Source organism: Enhydra lutris, unplaced genomic scaffold (assembly GCF_002288905.1).
Source record: "Enhydra lutris kenyoni isolate GAN:26980312 unplaced genomic scaffold, ASM228890v2 scaffoldscaffold76, whole genome shotgun sequence".
NCBI classification, from domain to species: domain Eukaryota; kingdom Metazoa; phylum Chordata; class Mammalia; order Carnivora; family Mustelidae; genus Enhydra; species Enhydra lutris.
Window position 1 is genome coordinate 2,154,782 of NW_019154160.1, and position 21,066 is coordinate 2,175,847.

At 48.9% G+C, this 21,066-nt stretch overlaps 1 protein-coding gene across 1 annotated transcript in view; it reads right to left on the reverse strand.

The window, feature by feature from the left end:
• Positions 1-19,093, reverse strand: part of LOC111160527 (potassium two pore domain channel subfamily K member 1) — a 73,263-nt gene extending 54,170 nt beyond the window's left edge. Inside the window, exon 1 of the mRNA XM_022523688.1 lies at positions 18,693-19,093. Coding sequence (XP_022379396.1) covers positions 18,693-19,047 — 355 coding nt within the window. The 5' untranslated portion in view covers positions 19,048-19,093. The remainder of the gene's footprint in view (positions 1-18,692) is intronic.
• Positions 19,094-21,066: the final 1,973 nt, after the last annotated feature.

Genomic DNA, 21,066 nt, shown 5'->3' on the forward strand with positions numbered 1-21,066 from the left:
AAGCCATGGAAATCTCTCTGAAGACCACATTAATGGTCTACCAACGGGTCTCCCTGATCTGTCCAGCCTCCTATACTCTGTTCCCCAAATAGCAGCAGAGCGACCCTAGAAAACAAGTATTACTCTTCTGCTTCAAATCCTCAGGTGGTACTCAGTCTCTCACTCATAGTGAGACCCAAAGTCCTTATTATGGTCCATATGGTCCTGTAGGATATGACCCCCACATCACATCTCTTGACCTTCACTGGCAATTATACCCTGCTATTCACCCAGCTCCAGTCACATTGGCCTCCGAGCTCCATGACAGGCATACTCCTGATTCAGGGCCTTTGCACAAGCTGTCCCTGCTGCCCGGGATGGTCTTTCCTCAACTACCCATTTGGCTGGCTTATTCATGGACTTCAGGTCTTTATTCAAAAGCTGCCTAACTCAGAGAAGCCTGCACAAGCCACCTTAAGTAAAATATCAATGATCCTCTCATTTAAACCTTACTTCACCCTTCCCTGCTTTATTTTTTCCCTTAGCATATATTTTATTTACTTATATTGCTAATATCGTCATTCTTCCCTTCTAGGAACTAGATTCCACGATGGGAATTGTGGTCTACATTGTTCCCTGATGTTTCTCAGCACCTAAAAATGTGCCCCGCACAAAAGAGGTGTCTGAAAAGTGTTTTATACAAGTACTAAAGAATGCATGAGTGAATGAGAGAGTAAATGAATTCCACTTGGCAGAATCAAATCCATCGCTTAATCTTTAACAAAAACCCCAGTTATTAGGTTTGGTGCCTCACTGACTTATTACTCACCACATCACATGGGAAGAAGTACCAAAATTTCAAATAAAATACACAAAGCTGTGATGTTCTACTGGCTCAAACTTCCTATTTTATTCAACCACTTAAAAGCACAAAAAGCAACAAAAATGTGATGGTCTTGGAGCCAGGTTCCCTTTGGGCAAGGAGTACATTTGCTCTGTTTAATCCCATATTTAAAGCCCAGCAGAGGTCAGCTCACAGCGGGAATTCAAAAAATATTTGTGGCTTGAATGAACACTAAATGTGGCTTTTGTTTTGGTCAGATGTCATTAGTTATTGAGCATGCTAGGCTGAACACACCCTCAGGGGTGCAGAGGCCTACTCCCACCTGTGCCCATATACCTGTAAAACATTTCTATGGAAAAGATTTTTTTTCCACTCAAAGGCTGATAATTGCTATTAATCATGTTAAAATGGCTCCTGAAATAGAGGGGGGAAAAATGGGTATTTACCTGTCAGCTATCATGAGAACTACAGTTTTGGAAAAGATTTTGGTTTTTTAGAGCAGTTCTAGATTCACAGCAAAATGGAGCAGAAGGTACAGAGAGTTCCCATATACCTCCTACCCCCACTCCTCCACAGCCTTCCCCCTCATCACCACCCCCTCCGCTGTGGGGCATCTATTATGACTGCTGGACCCACGGTGACACAGCGTCATCACAGAGAGCCCACAGTTTCTCTTGGGGCTCAGTCTTGCTGCTGTACGATCAATGGGTTTGGACAAATGCACAGCCACATGCATCCATCATCACGCTATCATACAGAGTAACTTCACCATCCTAAAACTCCTCTGCGCTCTGCCTACTGCTCCCTCCCCCCACCTCAAGATAATTCCATCTTAAAGCGCTGGCCTATACAGCGGACAGGTTAGGCCAGAAGACTACCTACATTCACACCTTCTCTTTTTGGAGTTGGGCCAACTGGAGTAGCAATGAAGGTGATAATATGTCAGTTTCACTTTGGAAGGAAACAATTGTTTCCTTCCCTATTTAAAGGGTTCCATCTGGATGAAATGACCACTTCATATGCAGATGTGTGAGCTGAATCAGGCATCTGTCTACTCCCAGGAGATCATGAGCTTGATTTTCCTTCAGCTTTTCATTAATTGATTTGAAGGAAGCATAAGTACAGGTTCATCAGCCCCAGGAGAGTTTTCTGGTGATCCTTTTACCAGATCGGAACCCGAGGCCCCTCACAGAGTCATGTCACCATGGGCAGCTGTGGCCATCACCATCCCACGAGCCTTATTTCTACTGAACACCCCGCCACCACACCTACTCAACTCTCTCAAAATCTGTCTGACTCCCTCAAAGTCCTCCCAGGACTGTCAGAGCACTTGGACTTGAGTCCCTATTCTGCCACTCCCCAGCTGCTTCCGGTCAAACAAGACCCTTGTGGTCTCTGGTCAGTTTCACAGCTGTAAAACCCAGCGGACGGAGGTCTGCTCTGCTGTCCACACCGGACAATCCAAGAAAGGAATGGTAGTGAGAGCAGCTGGAAAGTCTCCAAGCGGTATCAAAATGCAAATATTCTTCTGGAGTGTTATTTCTTACTGTCCCCTCTTTATATGACTCATTGTCAGGGCCAAACACCTGTTGTCACGATTTCTTGCACCCAGAAGAGAGTCTGTGAAACAAATGGGACTACTGTTCTGCTGTGGACAGAGGAGTATTCTAACATGTCCCCCCACCAGCCCCTCCTAAAAGCTACAATGGTTTTCCCTCGGCGCCTACCATTAACAATTCAGTCATGGGCCTCTTGTACCCCTCCTTTCCAATCATCTCCCCAAACCTCAACAACAAACCAAAAAATCCCCCAAAAAACAAACCATGGCATTTTAGACCCTGGAAACGATCAAAACTCGTCGTCTCCTTTTCAGACCATCTCTAAACGCTAATTTACTATTTTACAGGTTGTTAGTCAAGATTTTGGGCAAATTAGCACCACGATTTATTGTTCTACAGAGAAAGAGCAAATAGGACTCTAAATTCTCTCTTACAAAACTGGCAGTTGAAGGAGAGTATAAAGTCAAGTATTCTTAGATACAAGAATATTTCTCGAATTCGTCAGAAAAACAAACATGAGGTTTAAATGGGCTAGCAACATTTCCCAAGTACAATTATGCTAATCCGGCTTTATTAATGTACTGACCTACAGGGAAATGCCCTGGGGAAATGCCCTAAAATCTACCTCTAATGATGTTTTCTTCTTAAAAATGTCAGGTTTTTGGTAACATACTTTTACTGTTTCATACCTGCCAGAAGGGTGCAAATGACAAGTCTGTCGAATATAAGGTAGATTTCTAAGGGTCAGGGGATGAACCAGCATTTGCTACAAGACTCTCCAGCCCTGCTTCTCAGGGATCTCACCGCTACTGTCGTACAATTCACGCATTCATCAGTACCATTTTCGCAGAGATGACTTTGGGATCAAACCAAAGTTAACAACGGCTAACCTAGCCTCTACAGGACCCACAGGAAGCCTGGCCGCAGAGCAGGTGGACACGAGACACTTGGGAAGCCAGCTTTCTTAGCATTTCTGGGAAGAGAAAGTACAGTCTCCTGGCTCCCGTCTTTAGAGGAAAAGGCTGCTTCAGAGTTGAGAAGCTGTCCCCAAGGAAGTTCTGAGAGCTGACTTGCAAGGGAGCTTGATGAGGGGGAAACGCCAGAGGCAAAGCAGAGAGGCCGGACAGGAAGTGCACCCGGGGCGCCTTCTGGGAAGGGGCACAAACCCAGGATAATCAGAAAAGCGTGGCCGTGCCCTTGAGATCGGCACATGGACAACAGAGGTCCCCAGTCAAGTGAAGGACAACGAAGCATGTCCGGTGGCTGGCACGCAGCATGTGGTCAGCTAGTGGTAGTAATTACTGGAATCATGGACCAGACCCCTGACGAAGTCCAAGCAGCATGGAGGGAACACAGCATTGCCGGGAGAGCCAGCAGCAGAGTCTGCACTGATCTCGGAAAAAGGATAAAAATCCAGGACTGGTAGCATTATGAAAAAATGCACCCTTCAAGCCTCTTGTCCATTAACTGGACTTATCCCCCTACCTGGTCCAAATGACGACTACAACGTCCTCTGTGACATCACCTGGTAATTTGGTTGTTTGCACGTCAAAACGTATTAGCTTCAAATTAGAGTTGGTATGTTTGGTGGGGGCGGCGGGGAGAAGAAAAGGAGAAAATAGGGCAACTCTGTCCACGAGAAGTCTTCACATCAGGAAAGGAATCATTCCTTTGGGCAGCAGCCTTTGAGGAAGGGAGAGAACATTCCCTGAACTGAATGGGCAGAGCACGAAGTCACCCCTGCTAAGAGGCTCTTCAGCCAAATGTCATTTTCACACCAAGCAGAACAGAGAGCAGAGTTTTCCTTCTGGAACGAGCCAGCGGCACACACACGCAGCAGCAGAGAACGAGGGGGACTTCTGTCGTGGCGTCTTGGGCAGACGCTGCCTGGTTTGGTCTGGGGGAGGTCCCCGGTGCCTCTTAGGGCCGGGGGCTCTGTAGGGACCAGGGCAGCCGTTCCTCCAGCCCCAACCAAAGGGCACCAAACCAGAAGACAGTCTCTGTTGCTAAAGCTTCTAGAAGGCACAACTCTCTCTACCTCTCCATTTAACGGGAAATGGGGCACGACCTGCTGGGGAAAAGGTAGACCCTATGGGCATTTCATGAGAGCGAACGTAGGAAAAAGCCCAACGTGTGAGAACATCAAGGATGTTTCTTTAGGAACACACAGCTAGACTCTAGCCCAGCCTCATCTGAAATGAGTGGAAACAAATAAATAGTCTCACTCTGTACCCCAGTACACAGGAAGCACACTGATCGTCAATAACTATCACGCCTATTAGAATTACTAGTTACCAACCAGACATATAAATACAACAGACTACGCATGATGCCTAATTCTCAGGGCCAGGTCTCCGTTTTCAAGAAAGCATGCTAGAATGGAAGGAAGGGTGACGTTACTATGGGTATAATCTATTCTAATTGTTTCAAGTAAGTCTTTTGGAAATACCAAAGCTCATCTGTATCAGTCTTCTATGGAGTTCTCTATTGCTCTGAGAGTGCACATGACCCACGAGCCTTGGAGTGGGGGGCGTGTCTGACCCCAAGATTTACTAGAACCGATGCTCAGAGCTCAGATGGCAGGTTTTGAAGAGATTAAAAAAATCTGATTCACTTTGCTTTGCTCGTCAAACACGGCCCCGTACTGGTCTATGTCTCAGATTTGCTTATGAACTAGATCACGTACTGGTCCATTTCTCAGGTCCTTTGGGCAAAAACCTTGGCTAAAAGAACCACCTGTGTACATGTCGGTTCAATATGGACCTAGTTCTTGAGTCTACACCATTCAAATAAGGTGACAAGGGAGAAAGAAAATTCTGTAGGTATGAACGTGTGTGCAGTTAAAACAACAACAACAACAACAAAAACCACATCTAATGAGAAAGAAAATAAGATTATAAATTTAAGGATTTATGCTAGGGGCGCCTGGGTGGCTCAGTTGGTCAAGCGTCCAACTCTTGATTTCAGCTTGGGGCATGATCTCAGGGTCGTGAGATCGAGCCCCACACTGGGCTCCACGGTGGACATGGACCCTGTTTAAGATTCTCTCCCTCTCCCTTGGCCACTCCCCCCAATTAAAAAAAAAAAAAGGTACGCTAAGTGGTGCCCTTTGCTCAAAGCATTTCTGAGTGTGCTACAGCAGTTTCATTATCCCAGTTTCTCCATGAAGTCAGAACAGACCTGGAATACTGGACAGCCTTAGGCAAAAAAATAAAAATCCTGAAAGATTAAAGAGAAACCAGACATCCTTATCCTGGGTCCCATGCACTAGGAAATTACCTTGAGCAATTACAAAATGCAAAGAACTATATTTACAATATGTGCTCTTTGAACCCCAAAATATTCACTAAGTTACAGTCTGGCTACTCGGGCACTGGGCTACGATGGGGATTTTAGCAGGTCAAAGAAGAACTGACTTAGAGCAGATGAACAGCAAGAGCATGATATAGGCAATGGCTAGTCTACTAGAACTTTCTCAAACTACTCAGCAATGCCCATTTGTAACGAACTGAAATCCTAATTACAAATCACGTCCATAGCCACAGCCTCAAGGGCTTCTATCATCTCCTGGCCGAGTCCCTGAGAGAGCAGGGCAGAGGACCCAGCTCCCCACGGCTCCCCGGGGCCCCCAGAAGCCCACCCAAAGCTGGGCATCTGGTCAGCCATGCCTGTGTGAGGAGGGGAAGGGGGACAGAACTGGTGCTTGTTCCCTTCCATGTTCCCTGCCACATACACACCTAGAAAAAACTTACAGTCCTATTTCCAGCAACAACTTGGCTTCTCACCCGGGCCTCAGGGTGAGGCTCGGCGTCCTGGCTGAGAACGTCCTGCTCTGCCAGCTCGGGGTCATCTCTCTTATCCCACCGCACCTCAAGGCCCAGGAGGTCCTGGTTATGCCTGCCCAGGCGTCCTGTGGAAGGTCTGCCCTTGGCTCTCCCCACCTCACCCCTGCAACTCTGCCTTCACGCTCTGCTGTCCTCTGGGCCGTTCTTGCCCTGTCCTTGCTCACTCCTCCGCAGGCCGGGCGGCTTGTGGGTGAGCCACGGAGGCCAAAGCCTCAGAGCCAGGACACCCGACTCCAGCTTTCCCTGTTTCCAGCCGGGTGGCGGACAGCAGCACTGTCACAGCGTGGGTCGGGAGCTACGTGGCTCCCTGCCCTTGCTGATCCAGAGCTTCCTGTGGTCGCAGCCCTCTGCCTCCACCTCTACGCCTCCTGGCTGCCGCTGGCCAGCAGGGAGCACCCCACACGGGTCGACCCCTCAAAATCCTAGAGCTGCTGCCAGGGCCCCAGTCAACTCAGCCATGAGCTCCCCCTGCGTTGGATGGTTTAGTCGTCACCGCCGGTCCGCAGGCTTTTCAAGGTCAGGGTTTATCCCTTCCCAGCGCTTTGTATGTGTCCTCACCTGCTGGGCACCAGGCAGGCAAGTGCACCTTCCAGACACTAGAGCCACAGAAGCTTAGAGCCCACAGAGGATCTTTCTCGGCCCTTTCATCAAATCGAGACGAAACGACTGAACTCTGCAGACCTTACCAGCAAGTGTGTGCGGCTAACGACTCGCGGGGAGGGAACCCAGCCCCCCCAGTCCATAGGCCGATGCTGCCCCCTCAGTCCATAGGCCGATGCTTTTGCACCTCTGGTGTGTACCAGCCTGCACTTACGTCCCTGGGCCATATTTCTTCAAGTTCCCCAGAAAACATTTCTAAGCGACATCTGACTTAGTCTATATAGGGCTGTAACCTGTCCCCTAAAAAAGAAGTCACGAGTCTCACTTTTCACTCAGTCAGGCCGTACTTTTCAGGACTAGTTCGGTCTGGTATCATGACCATCCTACTCAACGGCAGCATTCCCTGGCTCCTGAGGGGAAATCCACCCCTCCAGCCCCCTGGTTACGAGGGGACACTGCTCTCTGCCGTTCCTGCCCTCAGCGGCTGTGTGCAGGGGCTAGGACACCGAGCAGTGACAGCGCGGGATGGCAGAAGCAGCTTCCCCAGACATACACAGCCCCGCCAGCCCCCGGGGAGCAGGACACAGGCTGGCCAGGGGAGGGGAGGACCACCAGGGCACATCAGCACCCAGCACGCGCAGCTGGGCGACGGTGGAGGAAGGAAAACGGACAAGCAAGTTCAGGGGCAAACCTGTCTCTTCAGCCTCATTGGGATTACCTTCACCAATCATAGGTGTTTGGCCAGAGCTGCTGGAAGAACAAATGCAGATTTAGGTCACATTCCAGAAACTACCAACCAACAGCACTTTGCCTTTTCTTTTTTTCTTTTGTAATTTTAGTTTTGTTCTTTCTACCTTTGTTGGTTCAATTTTTAAACCTGTAATGCATTGCAGAGTTGCACCGTGGGCCCAGCCTCGCGGATGACAGATTGCTGGTCCGCACAGCAGGGCTCCTCCCCGCTGCTCTGGGGTGTAAGCTCAGGCCACCTCCGCCCCCTCCCTCTGAGAGGTGCACCTGTGCAGGCTGCCCGTGGGCGGGGCTCCTGTCGACCCTGGGGGGCAGGTAGGCTGGGGGGTAGATAGGTCATGAGGCGGGGTCTCCTCCCCAGCTCAGAACTCGGGGAGGCCCTGGGACAGGCGGCCAAAGCTGGACAGTTTCTCCGGCGCCTTGAATTAACCTAATCCCCGAACCACAGTCCTTAAATAATTGAACACCCGGGTAACCAGTGTTCAAACATTTAAAGAATTTTAGCTACAGGAGCATTTTAACCTTCCAGTTCTGGCGTCAAACGGTCGGCTCTCCCTCCTGTTGGTCACAGGCTCAGGCGACATCAAAAATACGGCATTTGGGACCCGAAAGGCACACACCTCAGATCCTCAATCGAGTACCTGGGAGCCATGTTATTGGAAGGGGATAATTTCAAAGGGTAATCCAGCAAATTTAAAGCCAAACTGGAGAGATGAAAAGTACTCAGGTGGTTTGCAGAGTCACGTGATCGTTTCACCATCTGTTACAAACTGTAAATGTGTCTCTTTGAAGCTGACAGACCTCCTGATAAAATGCTTAGATCAGTCCTTCATGGGGGAAAAAAATTATGTTTTTCTTATTTATTCCCTAAAAACAGAAAAGACCTATGTTGATTTCTTGGTAATTAATGTTAGCTGCTCCTAAAAAAATGCACGGAAGATACTTATTTACTGTTATTCTTTGGACTATATATAAGGCAAATTTTAAACTGAACTATTATGTCAAATTCTAAATATCCTGTTGTTAAATTTAACAAAAAAAGAAGCAAATACTTCTCTTCCATCCACCCCCCCAGTTTTCCAAACAGACTTACATAATAGTAATTTAGAAATTTAGATACTCTTTCTCCTCCTGGAAGTTGAAGTGTTTTAAATGACTATATATTTTAAATATATATATTTTTGTGTGTATATGTGTGTGTGTGTGTGTGTGTGTGTGTGTGTATAAAATTACTATATATTTAGTGTTCATCAAATGGCAACTCGACCCAGAAAATTCGCCTGATCCATCTGGAACACTTTTCTTTCATCTCTACCTATGGATGCAGGATTTCAAGGCCAAGCTCAGATATCACCCCTCAAAAGCTTTCTTAAACTCGGCCGTCGGATAAATGGTGCACGGGATGTAAACTGATATCACAGCTGTTAAAGGGCGAGCCTGGTCCTCATGAGGCCACGTCAGAGTCAGTGCAGCCTCGTGTGGACCCCAAATACCCAGTAGTGACCTCAAGTCTGACGTGCCCACGGCTGAGCTCCAGATCCTCCAGCCAAAACCTGCTCCTCCCCTGGCCTTCTCTGTGTCCTGGCAGGACTCAGACCAAAAACCTTACACTCAGTCTTGATAATTCTTTTCCCAACATCTCCTATCCAGTCCATCAGCAAACCCTGTTGGTTCCACCATCCATGTGTATCTGAAATCTAACCACCTCTCCCCACCTACTTCTACCACCTGCTCTAAAAGCCACCCACGGGCCTCATCTGGGGCACTGCAAATGTCTCACTTTGGGCCACAGCTTCCACCTTGTCCCCCAATACTGGCCTCAGTGACCGTGGTAGAACACTGGGTCTGATCACATTACCCTTTCCCGCAAACTCTCCGGGGACTTTCCACCTCACTCAGAGAAAAGCCCAAAGTTTTGCAGTGGCCGAGGACATGCTGCCCCATCTGCCCCCTTCTCTTCTCTTTGACCTTGTCACATGCTGTCTTACTCAGTGCCAGCCACGATGGCTTTCTAGCCACACCTCCAATGCGGGGACTCTGTTCTAGAACAGTTCCCCAGACAGTGGTAGGCTGGCTCCCTGCAATTCGACCCCATTCTGACGCTGTCCACTTGGAGGCCATGTCAGGTCCCGCAGCTGAAGGGCTCTGTCCCACAGGACCATCCCACTTCAGACGCCTGTCAAGTCTGGGTGGTCAGCTGTGCTTCTGACTTGGCCGCCACGGATCTGAGTTTCCATGATGCCTGCACTAGGATAAGTTAATTCTAGAGCAGCTCACAGAGCTCAGGAAAACAGTCTGGTCACTGGGTCACCAGTTTATCATAAAAGGATGTAGCTCAGGAATAGCCAGAGGGAGAGAGGTACAGAAGGCGAGGCTGGGAGGGTCCCAAGTGCAGGAGCTTCTGTCCCTGTGGAGCTGGAGGTGTGCCCATCTCTTAGTGCGGATCTGTTCGCCAACCTAGGAGCTCCCTGAACCCCGAGCTATTGGGATATTTATGGAGGCTCCCTGATGATGACACAACAGAGGCTTAGCCGCGTTTCCAGCTCCTCTCCCCTCTCGGGCTGATGAGAGTGGGGCTGAAAATTCCAAGCTTCTCATCATGGCTTGGTCTGTCTGGTGACCAGCCCCCATCCCGGAGCACAGGCAGAGCTGCCTTATAGAACAGAAGGCTCTCCTGGTGCTCCAATCGGGAACTTACAAAGGTTTTAGGAGCTCTGTGCCGGGAACAACAGGGCAGAGACCAAGATGTGTCTTCGATTATCTCCCACTTAGTCATCTTATTTACCGTATGTCCTTCCTCCTGAGCCTAAGTGCTCAATAAATATTTGTTCAAGAATGCGTGCCTCTCTCCTTTTTGCAGATTACTCTGGGCCTTCCACAGTGTACGTGTGTACACAAGGCCCTCAGATAGGACTATCTTTACAGAAATACCTACAGGAGCCACTGGAGCAACGTGAGCCTGTTTCCTTATCAAAACAATGATATCAGATCTAAGGTCTCCTGAAAACCAGTAAGGGCTTTAGAAATGTCCTCCTTTTACCGAAGAGGAAATAGATTCAGACATGGGAAGAAACATGCCTTCCTCTGCACTTACTGACATCCGACTGAGTGCCAGGAATGCAGCGTGAGGCCAAGACAGCACTCATTCTCAAAACCTCTCTTTCGGGGAGACAGACGTGAAAACGAATCATTTCCATCCAAGGTCCTTCCTAAGTGCTCTAACAGGAAGAATGGAATATTTCAATATAAGGTGATGTCCCGGATGTCATGGGGACCAGCAGGCAGAAGAGAAAGAGCAGGGACCCCCCCTCCCTGGGAAGACAGGAAGCAGAGCCCACCTCTGCGCAGCCCCCACCCTGTGGGTGCCCAGCTCAGCCTTCCCTAGGGCAGCACTCTTCCCTGGGATACGAGCGCCCCCCCAACGGCCCCCTCCACTCCCCTCCTCAGTGCACACTTGGACGACAGGTGTCACCTTGAGTAAACAGCTTAACTTGGGTCCCTGTGCCACCTAAGCATTAACGGGACACAAGCCTTATAATTCGGCCTCCCACCCTTCTTTTTCCTCCTTCCCTTTCCTTTCGTTCTTGCCTTCCTTTTCGAGGTACAGCTGACGCACGACACTGACAGCATGACATTACTGAAGGTGCACCACATAGCGATTCGACAAGTCTGTTCTTCAGTTCTTATTTCTAATGTGCGACCCACTGACCACATTCTGAAATCAAAGCATTGTTTTATTGCATGTTTTTGTCTTCTCAGCTCTGCCCCCACAGCCAGGTTCATATTGACTCTACATTACCTGGTCACTGAGTCCCTGGGCAGCTTTCTGCCTGAAAGTTCATCGCCTGGTACCAACAGCTAAAGCCACACGGGCTTCAGAACGCACACTTTCATTTCACAAAGCAAGTCCACCTTGGCCAGAGTACCCCATGCAAACAGTTAGAATCTGACCCCAGAAGCAGTCAGACAGTAGCCGGTGAGGAAACACTGCCCATGTCAAACACAGCCCAATTAATCTCTTTGGTATAAGAACTGATTCTGTTTCACAGATTAAAGAACGGAACATGAATACAACTAGAAAATACGCAACTGCTGGTCTGACTCATGCCCAGGGACAGAATCACAGTCCTTCCAGCTCTATCTCCTCTATGCCTCCAAATCCCCCTTCACCCCAGTCTTTTTTTTTTTTTTTTAAATATTTATTTATTTATTTATTTATTTGACAGAGACCAGGTGGGGGGGGGGGGGGGGGGGAGCAGGCTCCCCACTGAGCAGAGAGCCCAATGCGGGACTCGATCCCAGGACCCTGAGATCATGACCTGAGCCGAAGACAGAGAGACTTAACCTACTGAGCCACCCAAGTGCCCATCTTCACCCCAGTCTTCATTTTAACCTTGGGTCAGGGGTATGGCCCTGCACCCACAGAGAGTGCCCACCAACTCTGTGGACAAGGATCTGCCAAGATTGAATAAAGATGTCAGAGCACGAACGGAGTCTGGGAGACTAGAGAACACACCCAACGTGATCGTGGCACAGTCAGCAGAGAAGTCAGACATCCCAGTACCCCATGCATTTGGCTCCAGCTGGGATCAAATGATGTCTCTTGAGAATAAAATCTAGCACAGCGCAATTCTATGCCAAAGAGAGGGTAGGATATAGACAGTCTCTCTGTCCCCGAAACCAACTTGTAGGTAGTTGAAGCACATGAAATCACTGTATGGGTCAAAACAATCAGGCACCGACAATTTCACACACCCCAAACTTAGCGTCCTCTTCTGCGTTGGGAGGGCAGATGCTCTCCCCACCAACAGCAGTCCAAGGAGCAGCGTCATAAAACAGCTTGCCCTGAAAGGCACCAGATTTCCCACTAGGTTACTGGGACCATAGAAAATTACATTCTTGACAAGATTTACAATTAAGTCATAAAAGCAAATGCGTAATTTCTTTCGTGTTATTGTCATTTATAATGGCAACAGTATGTTCCAAAGGTCATAAAATAGGCATAGATAACAGCAAATTTATAGTTTAAAAAAAAAACCCTTCAAAATGCTAAAGAACTGATGTTTTATAGACAGGGATGGGCTTATATAGTGAGCACCAGGACATGGTCTATCACTAGGTGGAAATGTTTCTAGGATTTATTACACATTTCTCTGCCTTCTTAAATAGAGACATACTGAAATATTATTCTTGATAATTCAGGGTTATCAATTATTCTGCTGTGTTTTCAAATAATGATGTCTTATTCGTGCATATGAAGCTGTTGGTTGCAATAGCAAAGACATAAACATTTTGTTTCTTAGGGCGCCATGGAGGCTCAGTGGGTTAAGTGTCTGCCTTCAGCTCAGGTTGTGATCTCAGGGTCCTAGGATTGAGTCCCACATCAGGCTCCCTGCTCAGTGGGGAGTCTACTTCTGCCTCTTCCCCTGCTCCTCCCCAGCACTCCTGCTCTCTCTCTCTCCCTCTCTGTCTCAAATAAATAAAATCTTTTAAAAAATTTTAAAAATTAAAAAATAAAAAATGCTGTTTCTTGTGCTCCTTTATTTGTTTTTGTCTGTTTCAGTTCGACAACAACAAAAAACCCCACACAAAACAGCACTTCTGTGTTCATTTACTGGGGCTTCCATAAAAAAGTACCACAGCCTAGGGGGCCTGAATAACAGAAATTTATTTTCTCAAGGTTCTGGAGGCCGGAAGTTCAAGATTAAGGTGTTTGCAGGTTTGGTGTCTTCTGAGACCTCCGTCTTTGACTTGCAGATGAAGCCTTCACATTGTGTCTTCATTTTAGCTTAATCACTTCTTTAAAGGCCCTATCTCCAAAATATACAGTCACATTTTTTTTTTTTTTAAATTTGAGAGAGAACACACAAGCAGGGAAAAAGGCAGAGAGAGAAGCAGCTCCCTGCTGAGCAAGGACCCCCCCCCCCCCCCGCCCCCATGCAGGACTCCATCCCAGGACCCTGAGATCATGACCTGAGCCGAAGGCAGATGCCTAATGACTAAGCCACCCAGGCGCTGCCACTGTCCCATTTTGAAGTACAGGGGTGAGGACTTCACCATACGAGTTCTGGAGATGCACTCAGCCCATAACAACCTCCTATTGCTAGACACCATGCAAATTTCAGGCTCTTAACCCAGATACATCGGGATTCAAACCAAGGCTACTCCATTTCTAGTTCTTCGACGTAGGTAAGGTCACTCAACCTAAGTTTCAGCTGCGGCCTCTGAAGCGCGGATAATGACACCGATACCTCGAGACAGGTGTTCACATAAAGTGTTCAATGCAGGTTGGTTTTTCAAAATATCACTTCATTTTTCTGATTTTTGAAGTGTTTGTCTTTTCGCAACCTTTCCCTTAGGCCTGCCCATAGCTGTTCCCTTCTTGAATCTGTTGGGGGCTTCAAAACCAGATGACTAAATTTGTTAGAATTAGACATAAAGGCTCAAAACCAAGCCCTAAGGCTTTCCTGCGAATAAGGAACGCAAACTTGGGCACGAGGGATTTCGGATTTCTTCCAGCTGATAGTATGCTTGTCTGTTTCTTGGCATTTCTGTTCCACATACAGCACAACATCTGCCACCCACTTTAGATGAGGCAATTCTAACCTGAGGTGTGGCTTTGTATTTATAAAAGGAGGTAGGGGTAGCGTTATCCTATGATAATCATTTTGGCTTTGGAAGTGGTTGGGATGGTAGCAACTAATTTAAAAACTTCATGCCCCTGAAAAAACAGCACGAGGAAGTCTCAGATGCTAAACGGTCTTCTAGAAAGTTTTCCAAAAGGAAGCGGAGCACTGAGCACCCCTGACTCAGAGCTCCTTCCAAGTCTCATTCTAAAAGCAGGGTTGGGCAAACTTTTTCTGCAAAGGGCCAAGCAGTGAAACGTTTAGGTTTTGTGGACACACGTGGTTTCTGTCACAAAGACTCAACTCTGCCACTGTAAAGATGTGGCCCAGAAACCATCATCTGCCCACCGCTATTAGCTTCCAAAAGTTCCATGTGGATTTGCTGCAAACAGTAACCCATTTCTCCAAATGAAAAGAGTTTGAAAACTCAGGGCCAACTTGGTCAACTTGGCACCCCCATTTCTTTCTCCCAACTTCTCTTTCCTGAAAACAGCCACTGCAAAATAAGCCAGATTGAGTTCCTTTCCTCAACACTTTATTTTTATTTATTTTTTAAGTAGGCTCTACACCCAGCACAGAGCCCCATGCAGGGAACGCCGGGCTTGAACTCACCACCTTGAGATCAAGACCGGAGCTGAGTTCATCAAGAGTTGGTCACTTAACCAGCTAAGCCAGCCAGGCATCCCTCTGAGCGCTTAAGAGTTCTGAAACCTCTCTTGGTAAAAAGGGATAAGGCAGTGCGTCCTGATCATGAGGGAGCAGGAGGCTGGCTGAGGACAAAGCAAAAGCTGGCACCTTGCACCCCCTTTCCACCCACTCCCCTCGGTAATGTGTGTGACATTCCTCAGGCACCCCTGACTTCTATAAGCGAGAAACAAATAGTTAACTTGCAGAGATCACAATCCTGCAAGACAGGAGTCTCCCTTGGTTTACCAATGTCCTAGAGATTTACAACAAAGAAGTTACCTTATCAATAGCACAATTTCCAGAGGCAAATAACTCAGTTCCTCAAGCCCTAAACAAAGTTAAATTTCTTCTAAACCCAAATCTCACTAACAAGGACACTTGATAGGAGAAATGTGAAACTTTATCTCTAGATCTCCAAGATAGTGTCGAGAATCATTCCCCAGCATATGGCCCATTGATATACATCTAAAGGGTCTCACAAGAAGAATTTTACTACTAGTAATAATAACCTTTCTCCCAACAATAGCTAGCCCCTCAAGGTCCTGGAGACCTTGCTTCCAAAATTCCTTAGAGACTAACATCACCCACTTTGTCCTCACCTACCCAACTCCTGTGTATATAATCAGCCACTCCTCAGGATAACGGGGCAGCATCTCCGTCTGCCCACGGGTCCTGTCCCCGTGCTCTAATAAACCACCATTTTGCACCAAAGATGTCTCAAGAATTCTTTCTTGGTCATCGGCTCCGGACCTCAGCCCACCGAACCTCACCTAGGTTCTAGAACTTCATCACTGATACAAGGCACCAAGCTGACAGCGGACAACAACCGGGACCAAGCTATCTTGGACCCCTACTTACAACACAGCACAAGGAAGAGCCACCTGAGAGTCACCTGCCCACAAAACTCTATTTTTACCAAACATCAGCATGACAGAACCCTGCTTAAGGGGATGAACAAAGAAGCAAACGTACAGTACACAGACATGACAAATTGTTCCTCATTATTTCTTACTTCCCAAGTGTCACCTACATGTCCCTTCATCCTTGAAAAAGACAAAACAAAAGAAAAGAAAAAGCAAAAAACAAAACTGTAGTATCCAAGTTATATGGGAAATACCTCAGTCTATAATGCCTCCTTTTGTTTTTATACAGCTCTTCCCTCTGGAAAGGTAAAAGGGTACTGCACTTTCCCCTCCCATCCCCACACAGATTCCATGTCCGTGTTGCTGTATCTTTTTTTAATCCAAGAGAAGTAAAGAGACATTTGGTTGTTTGAAATCATTCGCGGGGTCCTTGGTGGAGCAGAGATTCAAGTCAACATCCCTGAATCACCAACCTAAGTCTTCTTCCAAAGAGGCCACAAGACTCCACCAGTTCCTCACAGGAATAGGAGCTGGTACTCTCTGAGATGAGAACATTCTGCCCTAAGCCCATTCGCGTTCCTGTGTTACAGCGATTTCTACTAAGAACAGCAACTCTGTGATGCCCACCGTTAAGGCTCTGGGCAAGCCAGGGCTGACTGTACTGAGAGACTGGGGGACGATGAGCTCAGAGATTTGCCATCGGCAGCGCTGGAAGAGTTAAACAAATAGAACCACAACATGCCTTAGAGCTCTCTGAAAGCGAAGCATGGGCCACAATTCTGCTTCAAGTTGTCTGGTATTTTTCCAGAAAACATTTTTCTAGTAATGAAGCAGACTGGCTTCATTCGACACACCGTCTGACCCCTGCCACCACACCCGGGTGCTGCTACCACCTGGGACATCAAAATGTGCCAGATCCTGGGTCAACACAAAAATGTAGAAAATTCTGAAGCTTACCGGAACTCTATTTGAATTAATCAAGTCAATTCTACCAATGACAAAAATTCACTGATTTGCTGACTTTACAAACCAAGAGGCACATCTTTTATCTGGTGTATCCTTAAGTGCCCCCTGCACAGACTTCCTAAGTGAACTCTTGTTTTGCATGAAAACAGACTTTCCTGGGAACTACAATGTAATCTGAATACCAATAATAAGACATCTATCCCCACTTAAACAAAAAACAAAACAAAACAAAACAAAACAAAAACCAAAAAAAAAACCAGGACCTGCAGTTTTCCTAATTTTCAAAAAGGGAGGAGAGGGAACCTGGGAAGTAACTCTCTATTCAAGATGTAAACTCCTATTTTTGAGATTTCAATGGCTTTAATTGTATTTAATTTAATGTGATGAGATTAGGCATGAGCTGAGTCAGTCATGGAAAAAATCCCACCCAGTGAAAGCAAACACTTAATATTGTTCTTATCCTGATTCTGCCTTTAAAATACCAATACTTAGAAAACACTAGAAGTGATAACGTTTACTCAACATTGTGACCCAGTTCTAAGACCTTCTGTAGCGGGGCGGGGGTGGGGGGCAGTGCCGCAGAGAATGATTTTCGATTGAGAACAAATGTACTTCAAAGGAAAAGCATGGTGACTTAAATGGTGGGAGGATGGGAGCCCGACAAAGACAATGGAGGCAGCCCTTGTCAAAATAAAAAAAGAATGGTGTTGGCAAGGTGGGAAAGATAGCACTCTTGATTAGCGCGAAGCTTAACACAGTCTCTAGAATATCACAAAGCAAGCTAGAATTGTTCACGGCAGTTTGGTAATGCACCCCAGACTTCCAAATCGTTGTTTTACAGGATTTATATGGCAAGTGTACTATTAGTACCACTTATTACCAAAACACTCAACCGGGTTTAGCCCAAAGGGCATTACAAATAAACCCTGGGAGGCGCCGAGCGGGTGGAGTGAAGGAAGAATTGTTGCCACACAAAGTTGATTCACCTGCTCTGGAGGTGGGGGTGGGGCGGGCCCGGAATCCTAGCAGGGGTCACCCGGGGTCCGGATTCCAGGACTGCCCAGGTAACTAGGAAGTGCGTGACCTTGTTCCAGCCAAGACGGACGGCTGAAAGATTCCATCTCCTGGATAAAAAAGGGGACTTCGCTGAACGTTCTTTGATAGACTTTCCAGGGCTCAAATACCGGTTTATAAATATCTCCAACCAGGTGGGTGCGCCTCGCTTAGCCGCCGGGAAAATCCAGCCTTCATTCATCTAATCCCGCACAGTAAGGGCGCCCCGGGGCACGCGCCGGCCGCGCCCGCACCCCAGGACGCTCCTCCACTCCTGAGCGTCCTACGGGGTGAGCAGGGCGGGGAAGAGTCGCTGCGAAGTTTAAGGGCGGCCTCGCACACCTGAAGTTGAAAAAACTGCTGAATCAGGGTGCCCCCATTTCGCCAGACCCGAGGCGATCGGATGCTCCCTTCCCGCACCCCTCCTCCGACTCCGAAAAGAAACCGGATCAGCCAGTCCGCTCGGAGGTCACCCGCGAAGAGCAGGGTGATGTCATCCGGCCACCCCTACAACCGCTCCCCAAAGAGCAAAGAGGCGAGAAATCTATGCATCACCGGGACGGGGCACCCTCTGGAAGGTGACCCCTGAGCGCAGCCTCGGCCCTGCGGGGTGGGGGCGGAGGACCGAGCGCGCATTCGGAGCGGTGGACGGGCTCCAGCATCCCCTCGCCCCGCCGCACGGCGGCGGGGATGCTCCAGATCCCCACCCAACAGGCAGGGGCAGGGAACCGCGGAAAACCGGACGCGGGCCCTGAAGTCCCCCTAGACACCCCGGCCGAAGGCTTTAGGGACCACTCCCCGGAGTTACGCGTGGCGACACCCAAGGCTCGTTCGGTGGCCGCCGCGCGGGTTTCCGGCTCCAGGCCCGCGGTGCGCGCCGCGGGGGCCCGGGGGAGGGGCCGGGGCGCCGGGCCTCCCTCTACCTGTGGTGGAGAGCACGGTGCTGGCGAAGAAGAGCGCGGAGGTGAAGTCCCAGTTCCAGTTGCCCGAGGCGTTGCTGAGCACCGACACGCCGTAGTTGCTGGCCTCCAGCACGCGGCCCAGGAACTGCTCGAGCTGCTGCTCCGACAAGCACTCGTGCTCCTCCAGGAAGCGCCGCTTCAGCTTGCGCAGCTCCTGGCGCAGCAGGTCCTCGTAGGGCAGCTCGACCGACGAGAAGACGACGGCGCCGAACACCAGGTAGAGCAGGTAGCCGAGCACCAGGAAGCCGAAGCACCAGGCCGAGCGGTGCCGCTCCACCAGGCGCACGCACGAGCTGCCGGCCAGGGACTGCAGCATCTTCCCCCCCCCGCCGCCGCTGCCACCGCCGCCGCCACAGCCGAGGCCCACGCCGCAGACCGGCCCGCGCGCGGCCCGCCACCCGCCGCCGCTCGGCCCCGCCCCGGCCCCGCCCCGGCCCCGCCCCGCCGCCGCTCGGCCCCGCCCCGCCGCCGCTCGGCCCCGCCCCCGGCCCGCGCCCACTCCCCACGCGCGCCTCCCGCGCTCCCCGGCGGCGGCGTCTGCCTGCGATTGGCTCGCCCCGGAGAGGTTTTTCTTCCTTCTTTTCCTGCTTCCCCGTAATATAAAAGGCCCCGATGATGTGGCGCTGACGTGGGTGCCGGCTCAGGTAACCCGAGAGTCGGCTGAGACCGCGTGGCAAACTTGGCCGGACAGCCCGGACTGGGCGCGCGGCCCGGGCGCCCCCGCCCATCGCGTGGTCCCGCGGAGTGGGCGGGGGTCGCTGGCGCGCAAACCCCAGTCCCGCCGCCGCCCCGGGCACCTCCTGCTCCCTCCCGGCTTCTGTAACCGAAGCCCGGCGGACGCGGGCCGGGTGTGACCCGGTAGCGCGCTGGCTGTCCCAGCCTCTGCTCCCATCCACACCTCCCACCTATTTTGTCTTAATCGGGGCCTGTATTACCAAATAGCGAGCTCTGGAATCCCTCCTTCGTCTGCCTATTGGCCCAAGCCTCTAGCGATGTGGTGCCAACGGTGATGGTGAAAATATCAAAACCCCAGGGTTGGAAGGCACCTTGGGTCATAGAGATCTACACCCCCAACCCCGCAAAAGAATCTGAGAGTAAAGTAGAGTTTGGGAAAGTCACCTTTCTGAACTCTCGCTGTTTAAAACGTGAAGAGGGAAGCAAGTTCCCAGTGTGCCAACGAACAGAAGAAATTCAGCTTTCCCAAGTGTTTCTTTTAAGGTGACAGAGTCAGTGAGCCACCTGACCGTGGAGGAGAGTGAAAACCGGGGCACCCTTCTGGAAAGGCAATATGGCAATATATTCCCAGAGCCTTGAAGCGTTTGTGCTTCAAGGTGATTCCATGATGTGTCCTAAGAAAAAAATAATCGGGTAAAGATTTATAGACAGGCTATTCATAAATAATACATGGATATTATTATATATGCAATACGTATGCATGTGTATATTATGAAATGAGTAAGAATCGGGAACAATTAAAATGTTTCAAGTACGGGAATGGTTAAATAAATTATGATATCTCTACAGCATAGATATACAGCTGTGAAAGATGGATCTGAAGAATACTGAAGCCTACGTGCTTCTGTATTGAAGATACACAGTTTTATGTACAGAGTCTCAGATACATCAGCTGGCTCCCAAAAGTCGTCTTTGAGTGATAGTGGAGTACATAGGTGACTTTTATTTCGTGTACATTTTTATAGTTTTCAAATATTCTGCAGAAATTTTTTTTCCATGCAGTCGATCTATTTGTCAAATACTATTATATTTTACAGTGCAAAATACAAATATTTTACATATTTGAGATTCTTCCAGCTAAACCGGACCTAACTCATGAGCTATAATAACGCGGTTGCTATTTTCAGCCAGTGAGTTCTGAGGTAGCTGTTTACTGACAGACTGGAACAGTAGGCATCTGGATTATGCTGAGCCTGACAAATCATTAGAAGGGTTCTTCAGATGACTTTGCCATTGTCTCCTGTATTTCACTTCTCTGACTTAGACTCTGTCCCAGGTCCATACTACAACTGGGCCAAGGAATCCCAAATACTTTTTTTTTTTAGTTTTTATTTATTTTTTTAATTTCTTTTCAGTGTTCCAGAATTCATTTTTTTATGCACCACACCTAGTGTTCCATGCAATCCGTGCCCTCCTTAATACCCACCACCAGGCTCACCCAACCTCCCACTCCTCGCCCCTCCAAAACCCAAATACTTTTAAATCATATGTTACCGTCGACTGGAGCCTGGAGGTGGGGGTGGGCTGAGGAGTGCAAGTATTTCTGTAGTTTTGGCTTTCAAAGTGGACCTGAATCTTGAGGACTGAGGTCGGCTGCCTC